This window comes from Ranitomeya variabilis, chromosome 1 (genome assembly GCF_051348905.1).
Source record: "Ranitomeya variabilis isolate aRanVar5 chromosome 1, aRanVar5.hap1, whole genome shotgun sequence".
Classification (NCBI taxonomy): domain Eukaryota; kingdom Metazoa; phylum Chordata; class Amphibia; order Anura; family Dendrobatidae; genus Ranitomeya; species Ranitomeya variabilis.
In genome coordinates this window covers 610,835,210-610,860,964 of record NC_135232.1, presented here as the reverse complement: position 1 = coordinate 610,860,964, position 25,755 = coordinate 610,835,210, and the positions used below count along the sequence as shown (strand labels likewise).

Sequence of the window (25,755 nt, the reverse complement as noted above, 5' to 3'; positions counted from 1 at the left end):
AAGCGTCTGAAGTATCCCGTGAGTCCCAGGAATGCACGCACATCTTTCACCGTTTTTGGAGTTGGCCACTCTTGTACCGCAGCGATCTTCTCCTGGGAAGGCCTCACCCCTTCAGCGGAGACAAGATGTCCCAAGTATTCAATCTCGGTACGGAAGAGGTGACATTTCTGGGGTTTCACTTTCAAGCCATACTTCTGTAGCCGACTCAGAACTTGCTCTAATCTCTGCAGATGCTCCTCAAAGGTGGGGGCAAAGACGATGATATCATCCAAGTAGATCAAAGTGGCTTCAAAGTTCAGGTCTCCCAGACATCTCTCCATGAGTCACTGAAATGTTCCTGCGGCGTTTGCTAGGCCGAAGGGCATCCGGTCAAACTCATACAGTCCCATCGGAAGGATGAAGGCCGTCTTGGCTCGGTCTTGCTCAGACATGGGCACCTGCCAGTAGCCGCTGGCCAAGCCTAACGTAGAGAAATATCTGGCATTCCCTAGTGCCGTCAGGGACTCCTCTATCCTGGGCAGTGGGTACGAGTCCCGCACTGTGCAAGCATTGAGCCGCCGATAGTCCACACAGAACCGCAGGGACCCGTCTTTCTTTCTCACCAAGACGATAGGGGCAGCCCGCGGGCTCTGACTCTCACGTATAACTCCCTTCTTCAGCATGTGTGACAGCATTCCCTTCACCTTCTGGTACATCTGTGGAGGTATTTGGCGGTACCGTTCCCGGATTGGCGCCGCATCCCCGGTGGGTATCTCGTGGGTAATGGCCGTGGTACGTCCGAAGTCATCTTCATCTTTGGCGAACGCATCCTGAAATTTCCCCAATACAGCTTCTACCTGAGGTACCTGCTGCGGAGTAAGTTCCGAGAGCTCCGCCCTCATGCGTTCCAGTATCTGGCGCCCTTCTTGCATTAACCTGGGGTCCGGAGCTGCCTCCGCCTTGACGGTCACCAGCCACGGATCTTCTGGCCTTGCTGTCAGCTGTACCGCCTCAGTGGGGACCAATTCGTCTGGAAGGCCCAGGACTTGAGCGACTTTGCTTCTAGGGGGCAAAGTTATATCTGTCTCCCCCAAATTGATGCAGCGCACAAGGACAGTTCCATCCCGCACGGTAGCCAGGGACCGTGCGACCAATATTCCTGACGGCAGCTGGTCGGCTCTGCTGGGCTCAATTTGGACTTCGACTCCCTCCAGCGGGATGCTAGCTCGTACAGGCAGGGGAAGCACTGTCTGCCCAGGGGGCAACACTCGATTGACTGAGGCGGGGACGACGACTTTGCCGAGTTCCTTTCCATCGCTGTATGCTTCCCGGACCTGGGCGGTCCGCATCAGTTGTTGGAAGACCCTTCTCTGGGGAGTTTGGTCGCTCCATTGTTGTAGGAACTGTTCCGGGGACTCGTTGAAAACGAGGCTTCCGAGGTCTTTTAACACATTCATGCCCAGGGTCACGGTATGGTCTTTAGCTACCTCTCCATCCACCAATACCACTCCTCTCCTCCCGAGGTCTTTTCCGCAGACCTCTATGTTCATCCATACCACCCCTGCGACCGGGATGGGCAAGTGATTGGCCGCCATAAGTTTGATCACAGGATCCCATTCGGGCCGTAGCGCCTCTGTGAAGTGTTGGCGGAAATATCTCTCAGGCATGGTGGTCACTTGTGAGCCGGTGTCTATCAAGCATCGCACTGCTCTTCCATTGATTTCTGCCCAGACCAGAGGGCACGTGGAAACAAGGCTGTGGGGACTTTTACTCCTCCTACTCTGTTCTTTACGCTCTGAGCGGCGCCCCTCAAGCCCAGAGCCACCTAGTTTAAAGGAGGATGCGGGGATGGTCGGCTCCGCCGGGGACACCATCGAGCAATGTGGCCGGACTCTCCACAAGTGTAGCATGTAAGAGGGCTTCTCCTCCTGGTAGTTTCACCCTCCCTTCGGGGGGCAGCTTCTCTGTCTCGCACCAGAGGGCCGGGCCCCTCTGCCAGAGTTCTTCTGGAGGCCGCCATTTCTTCACGGACCTGTCTAATCTCCATTCTCAGGTCCTCCACCCACTGGGGAATATTGCCTGCGGTGGTGGTTACCTCCCCGCTCTGCACCCTTCCTACCAGCCCCGTCACTCCCTGTTCTTGTTCTCGCACACGCGCCTCACTGCCAACCTCAGAGAAAGTCATGTCTGGCTTTACTCGCATGCGCTCTCGCAGTGCCTGTTTCATCATTGCGTCACGCAGTCCGGTCACTAGCTGATCTCTGAGCACCACATCAACTGACCCTACCCCTACACCGTCCTTTCGTCTAATAGCAGTGTGAAGCTCTTGTAGGGCGTTCATGAATTGGGTCACGGTCTCCCCCTCCCGTTGTACCCGGTGAAACAGTCGCATGCGAAGTTCCCCTACGTCAGTGGGGTCCCCATGCGTTTCCTCAAGTATGCGCAGCACTTTGTCCAGGGTATCTCTCTCCCGGGGGGACCTATGCATGACAGAATCCCGCGCCTCCCCCTCCAGAGCCATCAATGCAATTTCTGCCTCCAGGGCTGGTGTCATGGGGTGCATCCACATCATTCCCCGGATACGCTCTGTCCAACTCCACAACATTACATTGTTCCCAGTGAACCTTGGCAAATTATTCAACATGGCTCCCAGGGAAATGCTAGACCTGGGAACTTCCCCCGCTGCTTGGTCTGCCCTATCCGCACTACCGTGTGACATCCTGCCGACTACGCCAAATGTAATAACGTGCAGGTACTGAGTATGTCACCACGGAATAGGCAGAGCAACAGTTGAGGGGTTTAATAACAGGAATTAGGTTCTCCTCGCAGGGAGGAAGCAATGGAAAAATAACTAGCAATAAAACAATGCAAGAATACGGGAGTTAAACAATAAAACAGAATTAAGCAGGATTTCTTGAGAAAAGAACACTTATCAGTCTCATGAGGACTTGCTTGGAGGGTCGTCTTCTCCAACGTAGGCGCCGAGAATCAGTGGCACTTGTCGTCCCTCTGTGGTCCGTGAGCAGAGTAGTCTCTGAGAGCCTGCTGCCTGGGGTTTCGGGAGTTAATGTGGTATGCACAGGCTCTGAGTCTTTAACTTTTATAGCACAGCCAGAAAATCAGGGCTCCGCACGGTTGTCTCTGTACCAGGAAAACAAGGGGCTCTGCACTGTTAAGTCTCTATACCAGGAGTCAGGGGCCAGGGTGTAGTAGTCTCTCAACGGGTCTCAAAGCGCCCCCTTAAAGTCACAGCAGAGTCCGCTTTATGTACTCACTGGATGCAGTATTTCTGGGCAGTCTCTACAAGATGCAGTCTTTCTGGGCAGTCTCTTTCTCTCTCTCTTCTGGAGCGCAGCTGCACCCGACTCTGCACGCTGCTCTGCAAGCTGCTCTCTCCCCTGCATGCGTGGTAGAGGCTAAATCCAAGTCGGCTAAAGGACCTCTGCCCATGTGACCGGAAGGGGCGGTGCCTCTTCCTCCATAGAACAGACAGAGCAGACACGAGGAAGCTGTGGATGTCATGGCGGGATTTTGTGCAGGATTTGGTTTTGGAGTGTTTTGTGCAGGATTTGCCTCTTCCTCCATAGAGCAGAGCAGACAGGAGGAGGCTGTGGATGTCATGGCGGGATTTCGAGGATTTTTGTGCAAGATTTGAGGTCATTCTCTAAAGTCACAGATCAGGTAAGTGGGAGTCTGCCTGGGGAGAATGGGGTGGTGTTGCTTGCATGGGGCTGCCTGGGGAGAATGGGGTGGTGTTGCTTGCATGGGGCTGCCTGGGGAGAATGGGGTGGTGTTGCTTGCATGGGGCTGCCTGGGGAGAATGGGGTGGTGTTGCTTGCATGGGGCTGCCTGGGGAGAATGGGGTGATGTTGCTTGCATGGGGCTGCCTGGGGAGAATGGGGTGGTGGTGCTTGCCTGGGGAGAATGGGGTGGTGTTGCTTGCATGGGGAGAATGGGGTGGTGTTGCTTGCATGGGGCTGCCTGGGGAGAATGGGGTGGTGGTGCTTGCATGGGGCTGCCTGGGGAGAATGGGGTGGTGGTGCTTGCATGGGGCTGCCTGGGGAGAATGGGGTGGTGTTGCTTGCATGGGGCTGCCTGGGGAGAATGGGGTGGTGGTGCTTGCATGGGGCTGCCTGGGGAGAATGGGGTGGTGGTGCTTGCATGGGGCTGCCTGGGGAGAATGGGGTGGTGGTGCTTGCATGGGGCTGCCTGGGGAGAATGGGGTGGTGGTGCTTGCATGGGGCTGCCTGGGGAGAATGGGGGGGGGTGCTTGCATGGGGCTGCCTGGGGAGAATGGGGTGGTGGTGCTTGCATGGGGCTGCCTGGGGAGAATGGGGGGGTGCTTGCATGGGGCTGCCTGGGGAGAATGGGGGGGTGCTTGCATGGGGCTGCCTGGGGAGAATGGGGTGGTGGTGGTGCTTGCATGGGGCTGCATGTGCATGCTGGACGGGGGGTCCGCCTGAGGAGAAGGGAGAGATGTTGTTTGCATGGGACTGCGTGCTGGAGGGGCCTGCCTGGGGAAGGGTGACTGCATGCTGGGGGTCTCAGTGGGAAGGGGGTCATGTTCCTTGCTAGCGGTGCTGGGTGTCTGTTGGGAAGGGGGTCATGTTGCATGCGTGGGGGATCTGCGTGCAGGGGGGTCTACCTGCAGAATGGGGCTGATGTTACTCGCATGGGTCTGTGTGGTGTGGGGGGCTGATGACACGTGTTGTGCAGGTCAATGTGTGTGATGTCACTTGCGGTGAGGGGTGCAGGGAAGTATAGTGCTGTGTGTGGGGACGAACAGGGGAGGGGATGAATGATGATGGAGATCTGAGGGATTGATATTACTTGGCATGAGAATCTCTGCCTGATGGTGAGGATTCGGTCCTGTTAATATTATTAATATTATTGGGGACACCTGCTGTCAGGTTGATGACTGACCTATGACCTCTGGGAGCGAAACAGCTTTACAACAATGTCTCCAGATCCCTGGCTTTATTCTCCCCTCGCACTCTGTGCTGCTCAGTATTAGCCCGATGGCCACTGGTGTCAGCCACTACTTGTATCCAGTTTTCTGCATGATTTTTTTTTTTCTGTTTTATTCTAGGTGTTGTGACTTTTCCCCATCCTGTGCCCCCCAGAGCAGTGACCTCCCTGCAGATGTAATTACATCACTGGACTTCTTTTCACCAAGTGGAATGGCGGTGCCCCCACAATCCATGTGAGGACCCAAAGGGATGGCACTGTGTGCATCTGATAATGTCAGATAGATGAGTATAATTACTTTAAAAAAAAAACAACCCCTTTTTCTCGATCCGCTCTCCCGCCCTCTGTCTCCCCCGCTCTCCCGCCCTCCGTCTCCCCCGCTCTCCCGCCCTCCGTCTCCCCCGCTCTCCCGCCCTCCGTCTCCCCCGCTCTCCCGCCCTCCGTCTCCCCCGCCCTCCGTCTCCCCCGCCCTCCGTCTCCCCCGCCCTCTTAAAAGGAACCTGTCACCCCCAAAATCGATGGTAAGCTAAGCACACCAGCGTCAGGGGCTTATCTACAGCATTCTGTAATGCATTCTGTAATGCTGTAGTTAAGCCTCCAATGTATCCTAAAAGATGAGAAAAAGAGGTTATATTATACTCACGCTGGCGGTCCGATCCAAGTCGTGGTCCGGTCCTGGGCCTCCCATCTTGATAGGATGACTTCCTCTTCTTGTCTTCACGCTGTGGTGCGCAGGCGCCGGGAAAGGTCAGAGAGGCCTGCACACTGCAGTACTTTGTGCTGGAGCCGCAGCGTGAAGACACGAAGAGGACGTCATCTGATGAAGATAGGAGGCTCCGGACTGCGATGCCCATCGGACAGAACTGGGACTGTCCCTGGGTGAGTATAATATAACCTCTTTTTCTCATTTTTTAGGATACATCGGGGGCTTATCTACAGCATTACAGAATGCTGTAGATAAGCCCCTGATGCTGGTGGGCTTAGCTCGCCCTCGATTTTGGGGGTGACATGTTGCCTTTAAGCACCACAATACAATTTTTGCAGCTAAAGCACAGTGGACTTTGGTAAAAAATGTGTTTTTCTTTTTTGTTATTAATCTGTCTTTAATGTTTAATTCATTGTTTTGATTTCTAAAACTTTATTATTGATTTGTATGTATGCATACTTATATATTTCTCTTTTTTATTTCTAACTATTCGTCTTGTAATAAACTTGTTTGACAGCTATGAATTCAAATTTCATTTCCTTGCGGATTTACATTCTATGGGATAATGGGGAAGAGACAAAAGGTCGGGGGTGCAGTAGCTCTGGTGGTGGTGAGGCGGCAGAATGGTTATTGCAGGCTGTAGGCTTTCCTGAAGAGATGAGTTTTCAGGTTCCGTCTGAAGGATCCAAGGGTGGCGGATAATCGGACCTGTTGAGACGTGGAATTCGAGAGGATGAGGGATATTGGGGAGAAATCTTGGAGGCGGTTGTGTGAGGAATAAAGCCCCCGTCTCACTAAGCGAGATCGCTGCTGAGTCACAAGTTTTGTGACGCAACAGCGACCTCGGTAGCGATCTCGCTATGTGTGACACGTAGCAGCGACCAGGCCCCTGCTGTGAGATCGCTGGTCGTGTCGGAATGGCCACATAGCGACGCAGCAACGATCCCTGACAGGTCGTATCGTTGTCGGGATCGCTTTAGCGTCGCTAAGTGTGACGGGGCCTTAAATGTGGAGGAGAGTAGGAGGTCTTGGGAGGATCGGAGATTACGTGAGGGAAGATATCGGGAGATTAGTTCAGAGATATAGGGAGGGGACAGGTTGTGGATGGCTTTGTAGATCAGTGTTAGTAGTTTGAACTGGATTCGTTGTGGAATTGGGAGCCAGTGGAGGGATTTGCAGAGGGGAGAAACAGGAGTAGCGAGGAAAGAGGTGGATTAGACGGGCAGCAGAGTTGAGGACAGACTGGAGTGGTGCAAGAGAGTTAGCGGGGAGGCCACAGAGGAGGATGTTGCAGTAGTCGAGGCGAGAGATGATGAGGGCATGCACAAGCATTTTAGTAGATTGAGGGCAGAGGAAGGGACGGATTATGGCAATATGTTTGAGTTGGAGGCGACAGGAGGTGGCAAGAGTTTGGACGTGCGGTTTGATGGACAGGGCAGAGTCGAGAGTTACCACGAGGCAGCGTATTTCAGGTGTGGGAGAGAGCGTGATGCCGCTTACCATAATAGATAGATCAGGTAGGGGGGATACGCGAGATGGAGGAAAGATGATGAGTTCGGTATTGTCTACATTGAGTTTTAGGAAGTGAGAGGTGATGAAGGAGGATATGGCTGCTAGACACTTCGGGATTCTGGACAGCAGAGAGGTGACATCTGGGCCAGAGAGGTAGATCTGAGTGTCATCAGCATACAGGTGATACTGGAAGCCATGGGACTTTATGAGTTATCCTAGGCCAAGGGTATAGATGGAAAAAAATTGGGGCCCCAGGACAGAGCCTTGAGGGACTCCAACAGAGAGAGGGCGGAATGAGCCAATACAGTCTGCTGTGCCTGCGCAACGACCGCAGAGTTGCCCAGATCTTCCCTACTGATTACCGGGTGGCCACCCTGCTGGATCCCTGCTGCAAAGACAAAGTACCATTATTTGTTCCGTCACTGGAGCGGGATGGCAAAATGTGTGAATAAAAGCACATGCTGGTAGAGGCACTACTGACGGCGTTCCCACCTGACAGAAGAAACACAACGCAGAGGAGGAGGAAGTCGCCAACGCAGCTGTGGCACCACCTCAGAAGGGAGGGTTAACATGGCTAAAATGTGAAAACAAATTCATCAGCATGACACAGCACCCAGAACCACCATCTGATACGGTCTATACAACCAGGTGCCAGCGTTATAACAACATGGTGGAAGAGTACATGTCAATGTCCACACGTCTGCATGTACTAAGTGATGGGTCTGCCCATTTAACTTCTTGGTTTCCAAACTGGACACATGGCCTAGGCTTGTACTTTTTGACTTGGAAGTGCCGGCATGCCCCGTGGCAAGTGTAATGTTGGAACATGTGTTTATCACAGCAGGGGATATAGTCACACATAGGCGCATCCACCTGTCCAAAGCCAACATGGGCACTCTCGCATTCATTAAAAGAAACCAGGAGTGGAGTCCACAGGACTTGTCTTTGCCTTTGGCAAACCAGGCAAATGTACCATCTGCACCCAGACATTGTTATATTTTATTTGCCATTTGTTTTATTTTGGGGCTTTACCAAAAAGGAAGAGAAATAAAATCCACAAAAATAATGTTGGATACCATCAGGCCTGCCTCTTCCACCTACACTGCAATGTCCACCTACACCACCCCCTCCCTAAAAAAAAAAATTAATAAGAAACCCTCCAAAAAACTGTTGGATACCTCATCCCCTGCCTCTTCCACCTTCATCGCCACATTCGCCTCAAGCTCATCCACCTACTACACCTCCTCCTACATTTGGACCTATGCCTCTTTTTTCAAGATTATTATTATTACTTTTTATTCTCTGTTATTTTAAGTGATCTTACTATCCACATTTGTTTTCAGGGCTATTGTCCTGCTTACCCCCTTTTTGTTCTATTTTTCACCTTTACCGCTTACTACCCCCATTTTACCACGCGAAAGTACGAGACCACATTGGCTGTGAGCTGGTCTCATTATGCTGGGAAGGGCCCAATAAAGATTTAACTTTTCAGCTTATTAATCAGTGAACAGCTGTCTGCTTTTTCTTTGCTGGTTATTAAAAAAATGGGTGGACTCATCCAAAAAATTAATTGGGGCCCCCTCCATTTTTAATAACCAGCTACGGCAAAACAGATAGCTAAGGGCTGATATTAAAAAGCTGTGAAGGTCCATGGATATTGGCCCCTACCAATACTAATAAGACTAGTCCTCAGCCGCACGAGAAATGGAGCATCTATTAGAAGCGCTAATTCTTGAGCATCGACTCGGCTCTTCCTGATTGCATGTGTGCAGTGGCAATTGGGGTAATATATACAGCTCTGGCCAAAATTAAGAAACCACCACATCAAAACCCTGCCATGGGCAGCCCATTCTCCAGACCTGAACCCCACTGGAAACCTCTGGAATGTAATCAAGAGGATGATGGATAGTCACAAGCCATCAAACAAAGAACTGCTTACATTTTTGCGCCAGAAGCAGTGTGAAACACTGCTGGAAAGCATGCCAAGATGCATGAAAGCTGTGATTAAAAATTATGGTTAGTACACAAAATATTAATTTCTGAATAGTGATGGGGTCGAGCAAATTGGAATACTCGGGTACTCGGCCAGAACAGCGAACCCAATATAAGTCTATGGGAGACCCAAGTATTTTTACTATGATCTCCCCCGGGGGTCCTTTTAAGGTCTAAAAATGATGGAAACACTGCTCAAAAGACACAGGAACATCATTGGGATCGCCCCTGAAAGAATTCCTGACTCCTAGTTCACAGCCTTAATAATTTTTTTCCAAGATTCATGCCATTTTTCCTGGTGCCACAAAAAACACATTAAAACGAAACCAAAACGGGTTTTGCTGGCCTGTAAGGCCAAATATTTAACCCCAGGCCGAAAATTTCCTCTCCCTCTTAGGCTTAGTTCAGACGCAGCGTTTTTGAAGCGTTTTTCAACTTTAACATTGCTTTCAACCACTACAAATGCATTCACTGGGAAATGTCATTGTAACATTTAACTGGCCATGTGGTGTGTGACACATAAGCAGACCCATCTTGTTTCATTTACAAAGGAGGGACTCTTAGTCACAGAGCCTATTTTTACTGGTGCATCAGGCGGCATTAATCTTCTTAAAGGGCCAATATGAAACAGTGGGTCTCCTAAGCTGTTGTAGCCTATGCTGTGAGTGGATGGGCTGCCAAGAATTACGACGCACCACAGTACCCCTGTCATAAGATGTCCAGGGGGGACTCCTGAAAAAGTGTTGCATTGAATTCAAGGCCTGCCCTGCTACCAATTCATATGCACCCCAATAAGCCTTTGAACCCACATAGTGGATGGGCCCATGAAAATCCACTTCACAATATGCATTTTGTACTCCGTACTCCTTTGTTTTACACATTGGCGGCAAGGCCAGCCCTGCTGCATAGTCATATGCACCCCATTAGGCCTTGGAACACACATACTGGATGTGCCCATGAAAATCCACTCGTATTTTTTATGGTATGATGGTTCCCTCTTTGCAGAATTATTTACAGGAGAATTTGGCAATTGTGTTTGCCATGTTTTTAACACTAAGGTTCAGATACGGCTTTAAAAAAGTCTAATCTTAGCAATACAAAGCAATTTCATTGCAAACTATAAAATTCAAGGAATATTAAGATTGAATAGTGTGAGTGCTTACATTTTTGTATATGTTACCAATAACATACAAAAAGTAATGATTACATATAAGGATTACATAGATATACTGATTACGTGTATATATGAAGATTAACTTCATACAGTCTACTTAGATCATCACCAAGAGGCTTTTAAATATCATCCGTCTGGAATATCCGAGAAGCAACACCAAGACAGAGAACCCCTTTGAGATTACCTACACTGCATGGGCGTCCCCAATTATGCAGGTATCAGCACACTGTACATGTACAGGTACCCCAGTTTTGGTATCTGTCTTAGTCATGTTTCTCTGGTCTTATATAGTGATTTACTCTATGTAGTAACTCTAGTTTCACACAGACCTTCAAGTGGCCAGCTTTCACGGGTGTATTAAACTGAGATATCATGGAGTCATCAGACGAGTGGCCATAAACCACTAGAAAATAAAAACCACAAGGATTTAGATCAAACCACCACAGGCAGAGTTTCAGTAAACCTTAATGTTTTACAACGACAAACAGCAAACATATAGAGGCTTCAAACTGTTTCTGAAGTGAGAAAACAAACATTTATCAACATGGTGTCACTATGAGCATTGTCTGTCACATCTGTAAATGTTTTACAAGACATGCAGCTATGTGATTGTCTGAATGCATTCGGTGTACAGTATTTCAATCTTGTTTACAAATCGACATTTGTACATTTGAGGCAGCCAAAGTTATCACTCTCAAGGAGAGAAACTAATATAGTGGACACAGAAATATTTGTAATAAACTACTGAGCCAAACTAACATCATTGCATTATCAAATTTATATGAAGTGTATTGTGTCCAATTTGCGCAACCAGGCAACACAAAAAGGAGCTTTTCCAGTGAGCTCTTTAAGGTACACAAATGTGAAGTGTTTGCTATCAAGGATGTGGTTTCACCAATGGGGGGTACCTTTTTTAAAAATATACTATTGCCATGACAGCCACCCATGCCCAAACTTCACGGGCCTATAACAATACAAAGCATGTTCACCCAGGTCATGTTGTCGGAGATAAGGAAGAGACATTGCAGGAGACAGTTAAGAATTAGGGCCAATGTAGTGGTGTGGGTCTCTGAGACTTGTAATGCAGTGCATGATCTGCCAAACAATTCCCCAATGGGGGTACCTTTTTTAAAAGTACACTAGTGCCATCGCATGCCCCTAGCCCAAATATTAACGGCCTATAACAGTACTGAGCACGTTTACCCTGGTGATCTAGTGGCAGGAACATTTTAGATTGCAGGAGACCAAGTTAAGAAGTCAGCCCAATGGAATGTCATGCCCAATTCCACAATGTGGGATCTTTTTAAAAAAAATAAGAGTGCCATCACAGCCCCCTTGCCCTTGGCCAAAATGCACCGTACAGAGCACGTTCACCCTGGTGATCTACTGGCAGATACAGGACAGATTGCAGGCGACTGAGTTAAGAAGTAGGCCCAATGTAATGTCATGCCCAATTTCCCAATGTGTTGTCCTTTTTGGACTTAAAAAAATATTGCCAGCACAGCCCCTTTGCCCAAAATTCACTGGCCTATAACAGTACAGAGCACGTTCACCCTGGTGATCTACTGGCAGGTACAGGACAGTTTGCAGGAGACCGAGTTAAGAAGTAGGCCCAATGTAATGTCATGCCCAGTTCCCCAATGTGTTGTCCTTTTTAAAAAAAATAAAAGAGTGCCATCAGAGCATCCTTGGCCAAAATGCACCGTACAGACCACGTTCACGCTGGTGATATATTGGTTCTGGATGAGGAGGATGAGGATAAGGAGGAGGATAAGAACAAACAGACCAAATCTGTAAGCGTTGGGTTGTGAAGAGGTGCATAAGAATACGCCTCCCCAAAAGAGAGAATGTATTTGAGGTTATGTTTCACTGTTTTCACTTGGTGGTGTACAGAAGTCTTTCCCAATCCAGGCCTTGTTCATTTTTATAAGAGTCAGCCTGTCAGCATTTTCAGTTGACAGGCGGATGCGCTTTTCTGTTATAATTCCACCAGCGGCACTAAAAACCCTCTCTGATAGAATGCTAGCAGCAGGGCAGGCCAGGACCTCCAAGGTGTAGACAGCCAGTTCATGTCACGTGTCCAACTTGGATACCCAATAATTCAAAGGCACATAGGAATCCCGGAGGATGTTTGCACGATCTGCAAGGTACTCCCTCACCATCTTCCCAAACATTGCACTTCTTGTGACAGCACCCCTTGCCTCTGGGCCGCCACGATGGGAGTGTCTGAGAAAACTGTCCCAGAACTTGGCCATTGTTCCCCTGCCTGAGCTGGATTGTACTTCTGTCTCTCTCTTGCTTGGAGTCCTTGGTTGTACAACAAACTCTTGACATCTGCTGCCAGCGTTCTCACATGGGAATTTTTTAAGTAATTCCGCTACAAGGGCCCTGTGGTACTGCAAAATTTTAGTACACCTCTCTGCCTCAGGCAGAAGAGATTGAAAGTTCTCCTTGTAGCGTGGGTCTAGAAGGGTCACCAACCAGTAATGAGTGTCACCCAAAATTTTGATAATCCGAGGGTCACGTGAAATGCAGTGCAACATAAAGTCAGCCATGCGTGCCAGACTGCTAACAGGCAAGACTTCCGTGTCCTCATCAACAAGACGACTGACGATGCTGTCCTCCTCCTCCTCCTCCTCCCTGTCCTCAGGTCATCCTGTCATGATTCCCCAATGGCATGGGAACATCAGAAACACAAAATAACAGACTAGCCCTCGGGTGATGGAAACTCAAGCTGACCGTGACCTAAATCTACCACACAACTAACAGTAGCCAGGAAGCATTCCTACGGCTGCCTAGATGCCATGCGCCAGCCGGAGAACTAACTACACCTGGAAGAGGAAGGAACAGACCTGGCTTACCTCTAGTGAAATTCCCCAAAGATGATAGTAGCCCCCACATATATTAACGGTGAGTTCAGAGGAAAAGACATACACAGTATGAAGGTAGATTTAGCAAAGCGAGGTCCACTTACTAGATAGAGGAAGGATACAAAAGAGGACTTCACGGTCAGCTGAAAAACCCTTTCAAAAACCCATCCTGAAATTACTTTAAGACTCCTGTGTCAACTCATGACACAGGAGTGGCAATTTCAGTCCACAAGAGCTTCCAGTAACAGGAAATGACAAACTGTAAACTGGACAAAAAATACAAAACAAAAAGGACAAGAGTCCACTTAGCTGATCAGCAGACTGGTAGCAGGAACATGCAACTGAAAGACTCAGGTTACAATGATGACCGGCAAGGAAGTGACTGGAGAGCAAGGCTAAATAGGGAACTCCCAAAACTGATGGAAGCAGGTGAGCTGAGGCAGAAAAGAACACACAAGTCTCCAGTATCACCAGCCACCACTAGGGGAGCCCAAAAAGCGGATCACAACATCATCCCCACTGAACAGAAGCTAATACAGATGTGTTTGTAGTACCATCTATAGCACATGAAAGTAGCTCCTGTTCTTCCTCCTCCTCCTGATTGCCTACCAATCCACGTTGAGAAGACATGAGGCTGGGCTGAGTGTAATCCCCCTGTATGTTTCCTTGCTCCATGTCCTCGTGCTCCGCCTGCAATGCATCCTCTTTGATTGTGAGCAGAGTTTTTCAGAATGCTGAGAAGCGGGATAGTGATGCTAATTATGGCATCATCGCCACTCACCATCTTAGTGCAGTCCTCAAAGTTTTGGAGGATGTTATATATGTCTGACATCCATGTCCACTCCTGAGGTCTTATGTGTGGAGTCTGACCTGAAATTCGACGGCCTTGTTAATGTTGGTAGTCAACAACGGCCCTCTTCTGCTCACAAATCCTTTCCAAGATATGCAGCGTAGAGTTCCAGCGCGTGGGGATGGGGGACATCACACAATAGTCAGTGAGCTGGAATCTGAAAACGCTGCTGAAGCACGGCAAGGGCGACTGAAGCTGTAGCTGACTTTCTAAAATGGTCAGACAGATGGCATACTTTCACTAGCAGATCCGGCAGCTCCGGGTAGCTTTTCAGAAAACGTTGAACCAAGAGATTAAGCACATGGGCCAAGCAAGGTACGTGTGTGAGCTCACCTTGCCTCAGAGCCGCCACCAGGTTACGGCCATTGTCACACATGACCATGCCTGGCTGTAGGTTCAGCGGTGTCATCCAAACATCTGACTGCTCTTTCAGCGCTGTCCACAACTCTTCTGCATTGTGCGGTTTGTCACCTATGCAGATTATCTTCAGCACAGCCTGTTGCCGCTTGGCTGAGGCAGTGCTGCAGTGCTTCCAGCTTCTGACTGATGTGTTGATTTCAGCGATGGAGGATGAATAGGAGGAGGAGGTGCAGGAGCTGTAGACTGTGGGGGCAACCCTGATTGACATAGGGCCAGCAATCCTCAGCGTGGGGAGGATGTGTTCCATCTCAAGGTCCAACTGGGTCCCGGCTTCCACTATGTTAACCCAGTGTGCCGTCATTGAGATTTACCGTCCCTGCCCACAAGCACTTGTCCATGTGTCCGTGGTTAGGTGGACTTTCCCGGTAACAGCATTGTTGAGGGCACGGGTAATGTTGTGGGACACATGCTGGTGTAATGCCGGTACGGCACACCGGGAGAAATAGTGGCGACTGGGGACCGAGTACCTTGGGATGACCGCCCCCATCAGGTTGCGGAATGCTTCCGTCTCAACAAGCCTAAAAGGCAGCATTTCTAGCACAAGCAGAAGAGAAATATTAGAATTGAGGACTGTGGGGTGTTGGCTGGGTATTTCTGCTTGTGTTCCAAAGACTGGGTTATAGACAACTGAATGCTGTGCTGGGTCAAGGACGTGGACGGGCTTGCTGATGGTGCTGCTTGACTGTGGGCCACAACAGGTGCAGGGCTAGAGGCATCTTCACATGCACGGTGTACTAGGGATTGGCTTCTATGCAAAACAGTGGAAGAAGCAGTGGTGTGACCAGCATGCAGTGGTCCTCGAGCCTGGGGTTCGGCCCACAAAGTCAGGTGCTTTGCTTGCATGTGCCTGATCATGCTGGTGGTCAGGCTGGTTGTTTTGCTACCCCTGCTGAAGCAGGCATGGCAGGTGCTGCAAATGGCCTGTTTAGGGTTATCGGCAGAGTCTTTAAAAAATAGCCAGACTAGGGAAGATCTCACAGGTGGAATGGCAACTTCACTCATGTTAGTGTTACAGGGAACGGATGCACGCCTTCTGTCTGTGGCCACCACACTGCTTCTTCCTGCCTGTTGGGGGATATGCCTCCTTCCCCATTTGTGCTGCTGTCCTCGCTACGCATGTTTTCCTGCCAGCTTGGGTCATTTACTATGACATCCACCACCTCGTCTTCCACATGTGCACCTTGCTCCTCCTCCTCCTCCTGACTTTCTAGAAATTAGGTCTCATCATGGTCCACCTCTTGTGACACTTTCCCACCATTGCCTTCGTGTGACTGGGGCTGGTCAAAGCTTTGGGCGATCTCATCTTTCCCCACTTCAAGTTGACTGGGAGGGATTTCTGAATCTTGAAATGGAAAACTGAACAGCTCTTCAGAGTGTCCAAGTGTGGGATCAGTTGTCTCAGGGCACTCGGCATGGTGGGAGGAAGGAGGATCAGGGTGAGGAATATCCTGGCCTCACTCACGGCTACTCAGACTTGACCGTGTGGAAGACAAGGTGGTGGTGGTGGTGGCTAAGTGACTGGAAGCATTATCCGCTATCCAACCAACAACCGTTACACACTGCTCTGGCTTCAATAGTTGTGTGCTGCGGTACCCTAGAAACTGGGACAGGAATGTCGAGCGAGAAGATGTGGGTCTTTGTTGTTGTCCACTTTCACCTTGCCCACGGCCTCATCCTCTGGATGCACCATCACGTCCACTTCCCCGTCCTTTGCCCCTTGCCTTAACCATTTTAAATGGACTACTGCACTATTTCAAATGCTCAACACAAATGTCTTTATTAGTAGCGAAATAATATGTGATCAGTATGCCTGCAAATCTACGATTTTTCAAACCCAAACACCAGGCAGGCCTCAGCCTGACCTAACAGGCTGTATTCATTTTTTTTTTTTTTTAAGTTAATTTATGCAAAATAGTGCTGTATTGAATTTGAGTATCACACAGCCAAAAAATAAGTACACCAGCCTCCAATGCCCAAACTTGGAGCACAGAGATATATGACGGCTGTAACGGAAATACCACACTGGCAAATCTGTGGCCTTTGAATTTTTTTGATACGAAATAGTGCTGTATGGAATTTGACTATCACACAGTCAAAAAATAAGTACACCGGCCTCCAATGACCAAACATGGAGCACGCAGATATATGAGGCCTTTTTCAGTGAATTTAAAACACCAAAAAAAAGGGAGCACAAGGGTCGCACAGACAACTATGCTACGTATGCCTGACAAACTATAACTTTTCAACAGGCCTCTGTACAGAACAGACTGTATTTTTTTTTGGGGGGGGGGGAATTTTTGAAAAAAAAAGGAAAAATAAATATATAGACAGTAAATAAGCTGCAGCTGCAGGCAGTTATGGAGCTTTGGGAGGGATGCAGTGGGAGCAATGGACGCACATACAGTGCCTGCAGGCCTTGCACTGATGTGGATATGCTATGCCCTGCCTACCTAGTGCTGCAATCTCGGGACCCACAAATTAGCCCTAAAAAGGACTGTTGGTTTCTGAGGAGTTGTGGATGTAAGAGTTGCAGACCTACACTCTAAAACCACGATTCTGACCCTATCTCGGCAGCAGCTCTCCCTATTCTCGCTGAAACAGGAACAGAATGCGGCGAGCAGGGCGGTGCCAGGTCTCTTATACTCGGGATGATGCTGTGCGGCCCAGCCAAACACTGCACGACACAACAAAGATGGCTGCCGCGTTTCAAGGCCTGGCAGACAATCTCTGCACCATGATTGGGTCTCTAAAGTCCGCTAAAACTGCTGGGTGGAGACTGCAGTTACCGCCGAATAGTACCGGAAATGCTCGCTGCTCGCCGAGTACCCCGATACTCGGGCGAGTAACGAGTAGTGGCGAGCACGTTCACTCATCACTATTTCTGAACTCTTCCTGAGTTAAAAAATTAGTACTGTTGTTTCTAAATGATTATGAACTTGTTTTCTTTGCATTATTTGAGGTCTGAAAGCACTGGGTTTTTTTAATTTTGACCATTTTTCTTTGTTAGAAAAAAATACTAAATTTCATGAAAATTCTCAGACATGTCAGAAGTTTATAGAATAAAAGAACAATTTACATTTTACTCAAAAATATACCTAGAAAGAGAAAAATCAGACAAACTGGACATTTTGCAGTGGTCTCTTAATTTTTGCCAGGGCTGTAAGTATAATTACAACTGTGATTTGTCAAAAATCACAGCTGACATCAAGCCCAGGGTTAGTAATAGAGAGGTGTCTATGAAACACCCCGTTTACTAACACTGTAAGTAAAAATAAAGAAACACAGATTAAAAACATGTAATTAAAATATAAAAACAGACACCCTCTTTCACCCATTTATCATCATCATCAAGGTCCCAAGACGATCCCCTGCTCCAATACATACAGAAGCCACAGTGACATCATAAAACGTGACCCCTCCCTGTATCCGCCGTACACACACTAAGGGTGGCATGGAAGCCGCCACCTCTGAGGTCACTGGAGATTACAGTTTGCGGTTATCACAGTACCCTCTGAGCTGTCAACTGTCACTTGAGGTGAACTCAAGGAGCACAGTGACCGGCAATACGCATAACCTGGCGGAAACATTGTAGTAGGTTGGATTGCCGGACTGCCCCCAGCGTGACACAGGGGCACTACAGTACGGAAGTCCGACAGTGAACCAGTGGGATCATTACAGTGCATCAGATTGGTGAATCACTGGTGGACTGCGCTGCCCACTAGACTTTGTTATATACAGCAAGCTAAAGCTAAGTGGGCAGAAGGACCTGGTCCTTTAGCCTGCTAGGTCTAGTATTAAAACACTCACAGGGACATGGTCCTTTAGCCAACGGGGATTTAGCTTTCTCACAGAGAGCAGGCTAAATCCAAGTCGGCAGAAGGACCTGGTCCATTTGGCCAATAATTATAGTATTAACCCCTTCACAACGCATGATGCAGTTACATCCTATATCAGAAAAATATCAGAAAAAAAAAATATCGCTTTTGCTCCATTTAAAAAAAATAAATAAATTGGGACTTGACATGTTCAGAAAGGTCTGACCAATCAAAATGTAAAATAATCTGATCGGTAAACGGCATAACGAGAAAAAACTAGAAACGCCATAATTACGTTTTTTTTTGGTCGCCGCAACATTGCAATAAAATGAAATAAGAGGTGATCAAAACATGGTATCCGCGCCAAAATGGTATCATTAAGAACTTCCCGCCAAAATAAAAAAAAATCCCAACATCGATGTGGATGGAAAAATAAGTTATGGGAAGGAAAAAAAAATTTAAAAAACGGAAAATCACCCGAGGGTTAAATCACTCCTAGGTGCATGCATGGAAAAAAATCTGTGGTTGTGTGATCTACAAAAATGATCACCAGTAAATAAAACGGGGCGAGGATGAGATTGGCGCAGAATATTGTACACACTGGGATTAAGGGGAAAATTCGTGTGTATAATTGTCACATATAAATAAATATGTAATCAGATGTCATATCTAGTCTGCGGCTCAATATTACTGCAAAAAAATCACATGACAGGATTCATATAATCTATATACAATAAGGGTCCTTCTATCTACTGGGATTTAGCATTCTTATATAGAGCAGGCTAAATCCAAGTCGGCTAAAGGACCTGGTCCCTCTGCCGACTGGGAAATAGCCGACTCTGTGTGAGAAAGCTAAATCCCAGTGCACAGAGGGACCAGGTCCTTTAGCCGACTTGGATTTAGCCACAACCCTGCATGCGTCCCTTTCCCGCTCTCTGGCTGCTTCCCTGCTGTCCCAGTCTACAAGTCTCTCCCCTAGGGAACCTGCGGCACAGCTCAAAGGTTCCGGGCACAGAGCCGAGAAGGTAACCGCCCCCAGACTCTTCTGGTGCTTTTAACTCCTTACACTTGCACCAGAAATTGTATGGGCTTCATGGTAAAAGGGATGAATACATATGCACATGCCAATTTTTAGTTATTTGATCTCATGAATTTAATTTATGCCTATATTTTTCTTACTTCACCCACTAGCACTATTTAGTACTGTTGCATCTCACACAAATCGGATTACAAAAATATTTACACACAGGTTGTAACGTAACAAAATAAGTAAAAACCCAAAGAGGTGAATAGTTTTAAACACCTCTGTACTTTTGCACTCAGACATCTGGATCATAGCATCAACCCCTCAGCACAATGCGGGGGCATGTAAGAAGCAAGGGCTGGATTTTTAATAACTGATCAGTATCAAAAATCTGAAGAGGCGAATATTGCACTAGAGATGAGGGAGGGAAGAGGTATAAATAAGTCCTGAGCAGCAGCAGTCACATCACATCCTGCACAGCCAGCCATGGAGAGAAGGAGTAACTTTCCAACACTCACCGGGGGACCCCCAAAACACTGCGTCCTACTGCTGGCCCTGTGCCTGTCCACACTCATCCTGCCAGGGAGAAGCCAGAACCCAGGACTGCAGCTATCCCAGGAGGAGCTCCCTCTGCAGAGTAACAGCCTGGTGAGTAGCCCAACTCCACAAACCTCTCTGCAGAACATCCCTCCTTCACCTCCTGACAGATACATAGTGATATATCCTGCAGATTATTACACCACTGACCTCACTGCAGAACATTACTCCTCCACCTCCTGACAGATACATAGTGATATATCCTGCAGATTATTACTCCACAAACCTCTCTGCAGAACATCCCTCCTTCACCTCCTGACAGATACATAGTGATATATCCTGCAGATTATTACACCACTGACCTCACTGCAGAACATTACTCCTCCACCTCCTGACAGATACATAGTGATATATCCTGCAGATTATTACTCCACAAACCTCTCTGCAGAACATCCCTCCTTCACCTCCTGACAGATACATAGTGATATATCCTGCAGATTATTACACCACTGACCTCTCTGCAGAACATCGCTCCTTCACCTCCTGACAGATACATAGTGATATATCCTGCAGATTATTACACCACTGACCTCTCTGCAGAACATTACTCCTTCACCTCCTGACAGATACATAGTGATATATCCTGCAGATTATTACACCACTGACCTCTCTGCAGAACATCTCTCCTTCACCTCCTGACAGATACATAGTGATATGATCCTGCAGATTATTACACCACTGACCTCACTGCAGAACATTACTCCTCCACCTCCTGACAGATACATAGTGATATATCCTGCAGATTATTACACCACTGACCTCTCTGCAGAACATCTCTCCTTCACCTCCTGACAGATACATAGTGATATATCCTGCAGATTATTACACCACTGACCTCTCTGCAGAACATCACTCTTCCACCTCCTGACAGATACATAGTGATATATCCTGCAGATTATTACACCACTGACCTCTCTGCAGAACATCCCTCCTCCACCTCCTGACAGACACATAGTGATATATCCTGCAGATTATTACACCACTGACCTCTCTGCAGAACATCACTGCTCCACCTCCTGACACATACATAGTGATATATCCTGCAGATTATTACACCACTGACCTCTCTGCAGAACATTACTCCTCTACCTCCTGACAGACACATAGTGATATATCCTGCAGATTATTACACCACTGACCTCTCTGCAGAACATTACTCCTCCACCTCCTGACAGACACATAGTGATATATCCTGCAGATTATTACACCACTGACCTCTTTGCAGAACATCGCTCCTCCACCTCCTGACAGACACAGTGATATATCCTGCAGATTATTACACCACTGACCTCTCTGCAGAACATCGCTCCTCCACCTCCTGACAGATACATAGTGATATATCCTGCAGATTATTACACCACTGACCTCTCTGCAGAACATCCCTCCTTCACCTCCTGACAGATACATAGTGATATATCCTGCAGATTATTACACCACTGACCTCTCTGCAGAACATTACTCCTCCACCTCCTGACAGACACATAGTGATATATCCTGCAGATTATTACACCACTGACCTCTCTGCAGAACATCACTCCTCCACCTCCTGATACATAGTGATATATCCTGCAGATTATTACACCACTAACCTCTCTGCAGAACATCCCTCCTTCACCTCCTGACAGATACAGTGATACATCCTGCAGATTATTACACCACTGACCTCTCTGCAGAACATCTCTCCTCCACCTCCTGACAGATACATAGTGATATCCTGCAGATTATTACACCACTGACCTCTCTGCAGAACATCGCTCCTCCACCTCCTGACAGATACATAGTGATATATCCTGCAGATTATTACACCACTGACCTCTCTGCAGAACATCGCTCCTCCACCTCCTGACAGATACATAGTGATATCCTGAAGATTATTACACCACTGACCTCTCTGCAGAACATCGCTCCTCGACCTCCTGACAGATATATAGTGATATATCCTGCAGATTATTACACCACTGACCTCTCTGCAGAACACCACTCCTCCACCTCCTGACAGATACATAGTGATATATCCTGCAGATTATTACATCACTGACCTCTGTGCAGAACATCGCTCCTCCACCTCCTGACAGATACATAGTGATATATCCTGCAGATTATTACACCACTGACCTCTCTGCAGAACATCTCTCCTCCACCTCCTGACAGATACATAGTGATATATCCTGCAGATTATTACACCACTGACCTCTCTGCAGAACATCTCTCCTCCACCTCCTGACAGATACATAGTGATATATCCTGCAAATTATTGCACCACTGACCTCTCTGCAGAACATCGCTCCTCCACCTCCTGACAGATACATAGTGATATCCTGCAGATTATTACACCACTGACCTCGCTGCAGAACATCGCGCCTCTGCCTCCTGAAAGATACATAGTGATAAATCCTGCAGATTATTACACCACTGACCTCTCTGCAGAACATTACTCCTCCACCTCCTGACAGACACAGTGATATATCCTGCAGATTATTACACTACTGACCTCTCTGCAGAACATCCCTCCTCCACCTCCTGACAGATATAGTGATATATCCTGCAGATTATTACACCATTGACCTCTCTGCAGAACATCCCTCCTTCACCTCCTGACAGATACATAGTGATATATCCTGCAGATTATTACACCACTGACCTCTCTGCAGAACATCCCTCCTTCACCTCCTGACAGATACATAGTGATATATCCTGCAGATTATTACACCACTGACCTCTCTGCAGAACATTACTCATCCACCTCCTGACAGACACATAGTGATATATCCTGCAGATTATTACACCACTGACCTCGCTGCAGAACATCACTCCTCCACCTCCTGATACATAGTGATATATCTTGCAGATTATTACACCACTAACCTCTCTGCAGAACATCCCTCCTTCACCTCCTGACAGATACAGTGATACATCCTGCAGATTATTACACCACTGACCTCTCTGCAGAACATCTCTCCTCCACCTCTTGACAGATACATAGTGATATCCTGCAGATTATTACACCACTGACCTCTCTGCAGAACATCGCTCCTCCACCTCCTGACAGATACATAGTGATATATCCTGCAGATTATTACACTACTGACCTCTCTGCAGAACATCGCTCCTCCACCTCCTGACAGATACATAGTGATATCCTGAAGATTATTACACCACTGACCTCTCTGCAGAACATCGCTCCTCGACCTCCTGACAGATATATAGTGATATATCCTGCAGATTATTACAGCACTGACCTCTCTGCAGAACACCACTCCTCCACCTCCTGACAGATACATAGTGATATATCCTGCAGATTATTACATCACTGACCTCTGTGCAGAACATCGCTCCTCCACCTCCTGACAGATACATAGTGATATATCCTGCAAATTATTGCACCACTGACCTCTCTGCAGAACATCGCTCCTCCACCTCCTGACAGATACATAGTGATATCCTGCAGATTATTACACCACTGACCTCTCTGCAGAACATCGCTCCTCCACTTCCTGACAGATACATAGTGATATAGCATGCAGGTTATTACACCACTGACCTCTCTGCAGAACATCACTCCTCCACTTCCTGACAGATACATAGTGATATATCCTGCAGATTATTACACCACTGACCTCTCTGCAGAACATCTCTCCCCCACCTCCTGACAGGTACATAGTGATATATCCTGCAGATTATTACACCACTGACCTCTCTGCAGAACATCGCTCCTCCACCTCCTGACAGATACATAGTGATATATCCTGCAGATTATTACACCACTGAACTCTCTGCAGAACATCACTCCTCCACTTCCTGACAGATACATAGTGATATATCCTGCAGATTATTACACCACTGACCACTCTGCAGAACATCGCTCCTCCACCTCCTGACAGATACATAGTGATTTATCCTGCAGATTATTACACCACTGACCTCTCTGCAGAACATTGCTCCTCCACTTCCTGACAGATACATAGTGATATATACTGCAGATTATTACACCACTCAACTCTCTGCAGAACATTGCTCCTCCACTTCCTGACAGATACATACCGTAGTGATATATCCTGCAGATTATCTACTAAATAATTGTCTAAGGGTCACTTCCGTCTGTCTGTCGCGGTTATTAGTTCGCTGATTGGTCTCGCCAGCTGCCTGTCATGGCTGCCGCGACCAATCAGCGACGCGCACAGTCCGGAAGAAAATGGCCGCTCCTTACTCCCCGCACTCACTGCCCGGTGCCCGCATACACCCCTCCGCTCACCGCTCACACAGGGTTAATGCCGGCGGTAACGGACCGCGTTATGCCGCGGGTAACGCACTCCGTTACCGCTGCTATTAACCCTGTGTGACCAAGTTTTTTACTATTGACGCAGCCTATGCAGCGCCAATAGTAAAAACATCTAATGTTAAAAATAATAACAAAAATAAAAAATGATTATATACTCACCTACGCCGCCTTTTCCGCTCCTCGCGATGCAACCGGCACGTTCCATTGGCACAGATGGTCTGGCAGAAGGACCTGCCATGACGTCACGGTCATGTGACCACGACGTCATCACAAGTCCTGCGCGCCTGCGCAGAAAGGACCTGCCGTGACGTCACGGTCATGTGACCGCTATGTCATCACACCCTGGGACCGGAAGCTGCTGCCTGCACCGCACACAGGCGACACAGCTACAACGGAAGGTGAGTATATGTTTATTTTAATTTTTTTTTACCTGTGTCATACGTGGCTGGCCAATATACTACATAGCTGGGCAATATACTACATAGCTGGGCAATATACTACATAGCTGGGCAATATACTACGTGGCTCTGTGCTGTGTACTACGTCACTGGGCAATATACTATGTGGCTCTGTGCTGTATACTACGTCACTGGGCAATATACTACATAGCTGGGCAATATACTATGTGGCTCTGTGCTGTATACTACGTCACTGGGCAATATACTACATAGCTGGGCAATATACTATGTGGCTCTGTGCTGTATACTACGTCACTGGGCAATATACTACATAGCTGGGCAATATACTATGTGGCTCTGTGCTGTATACTACGTCACTGGGCAATATACTACATAGCTGGGCAATATACTACGTGGCTGGGCATACTACTACTACGTGGACATACATATTCTAGAATACCCGTTGCGTTAGAATTGGGCAACCATCTAGTTATATATAATACTGCTGACTCCTTGGCACAGGGTTGATGCTTTCCAGGGTCGGTGATTAACCCTCTGTGTTCTGTCCTCCAGGCGGTGGCTCTCGGAGAGCTGCTGGAGTATAACCAGGCTCGGACCATGGCTGTGGAGAAGAGGGCCGTGCAGGTACCGCGGGTGAGGATTGCCCTAGGACTTCGCATTGTGTAAGATTAGGTTTTGACGACCAGAATGCTGACAGTCTATTCTCTGCACAGTGTGATATGGGGGAGCGTTGTGCCATGAAGCACGGACCCCGGATCGGGAAGCTGTGTGACTGCCTCCGCGGAGCCTCCTGCAACTCCTTCATGCTGCGCTGCTACTAGGCTCTGGGCCCTGGGGGGGGGGGGTGTAAACAAGTCTCTGCCCATTATACCTTTCCCTGTAGCCCCCTAGATTGTTATCTCCGCTTGTAGTACTGTTTTGCTTGATATGCTTGATACATGACCTTACAGAGGAGTCCCCACATTGTGTCCCCCCCACCCCGTGAGCTCTACAGAGGCCCATACTCCATGTCTGAATGTGATGGTCCAGAGGTGTCCGTTGCCAGAGAACAACAGCCCCCCTAAATCTCTCTCCCCACCCGCTATCAGCCTGGATGTGTTTTCTATTATGCTTTGTATGCTAATAAAGGATTATTACTTCTGAAATCATC

The 25,755-nt window shown here is 48.0% G+C and overlaps 1 protein-coding gene across 1 annotated transcript; it reads left to right on the top strand.

Moving 5' to 3' along the window:
* The first annotated feature begins 19,679 nt into the window (after positions 1–19,679).
* On the top strand, positions 19,680–25,527 carry LOC143771887 (cocaine- and amphetamine-regulated transcript protein-like). Its single transcript, XM_077260616.1, has 3 exons — positions 19,680–19,958; positions 25,158–25,238; positions 25,319–25,527. The coding sequence occupies exons 1-3, from the start codon at positions 19,797–19,799 to the stop codon at positions 25,424–25,426; spliced, it is 351 nt and encodes a 116-aa protein (XP_077116731.1). The 5' UTR covers positions 19,680–19,796; the 3' UTR covers positions 25,427–25,527.
* The last annotated feature ends 228 nt before the right edge of the window (positions 25,528–25,755 follow it).

Excerpts from the sequence above, each read along its gene's own strand:
- LOC143771887 (XM_077260616.1), top strand. The coding sequence starts at position 19,797 with ATGGAGAGAAGGAGTAACTTTCCAACACTCACCGGGGGACCCCCAAAA. Across the intron at positions 19,959-25,157 it reads CTCTGCAGAGTAACAGCCTG|GCGGTGGCTCTCGGAGAGCT; the intron begins GTGAGTAGCCCA and ends TCTGTCCTCCAG. Across the intron at positions 25,239-25,318 it reads GGGCCGTGCAGGTACCGCGG|TGTGATATGGGGGAGCGTTG; the intron begins GTGAGGATTGCC and ends TTCTCTGCACAG.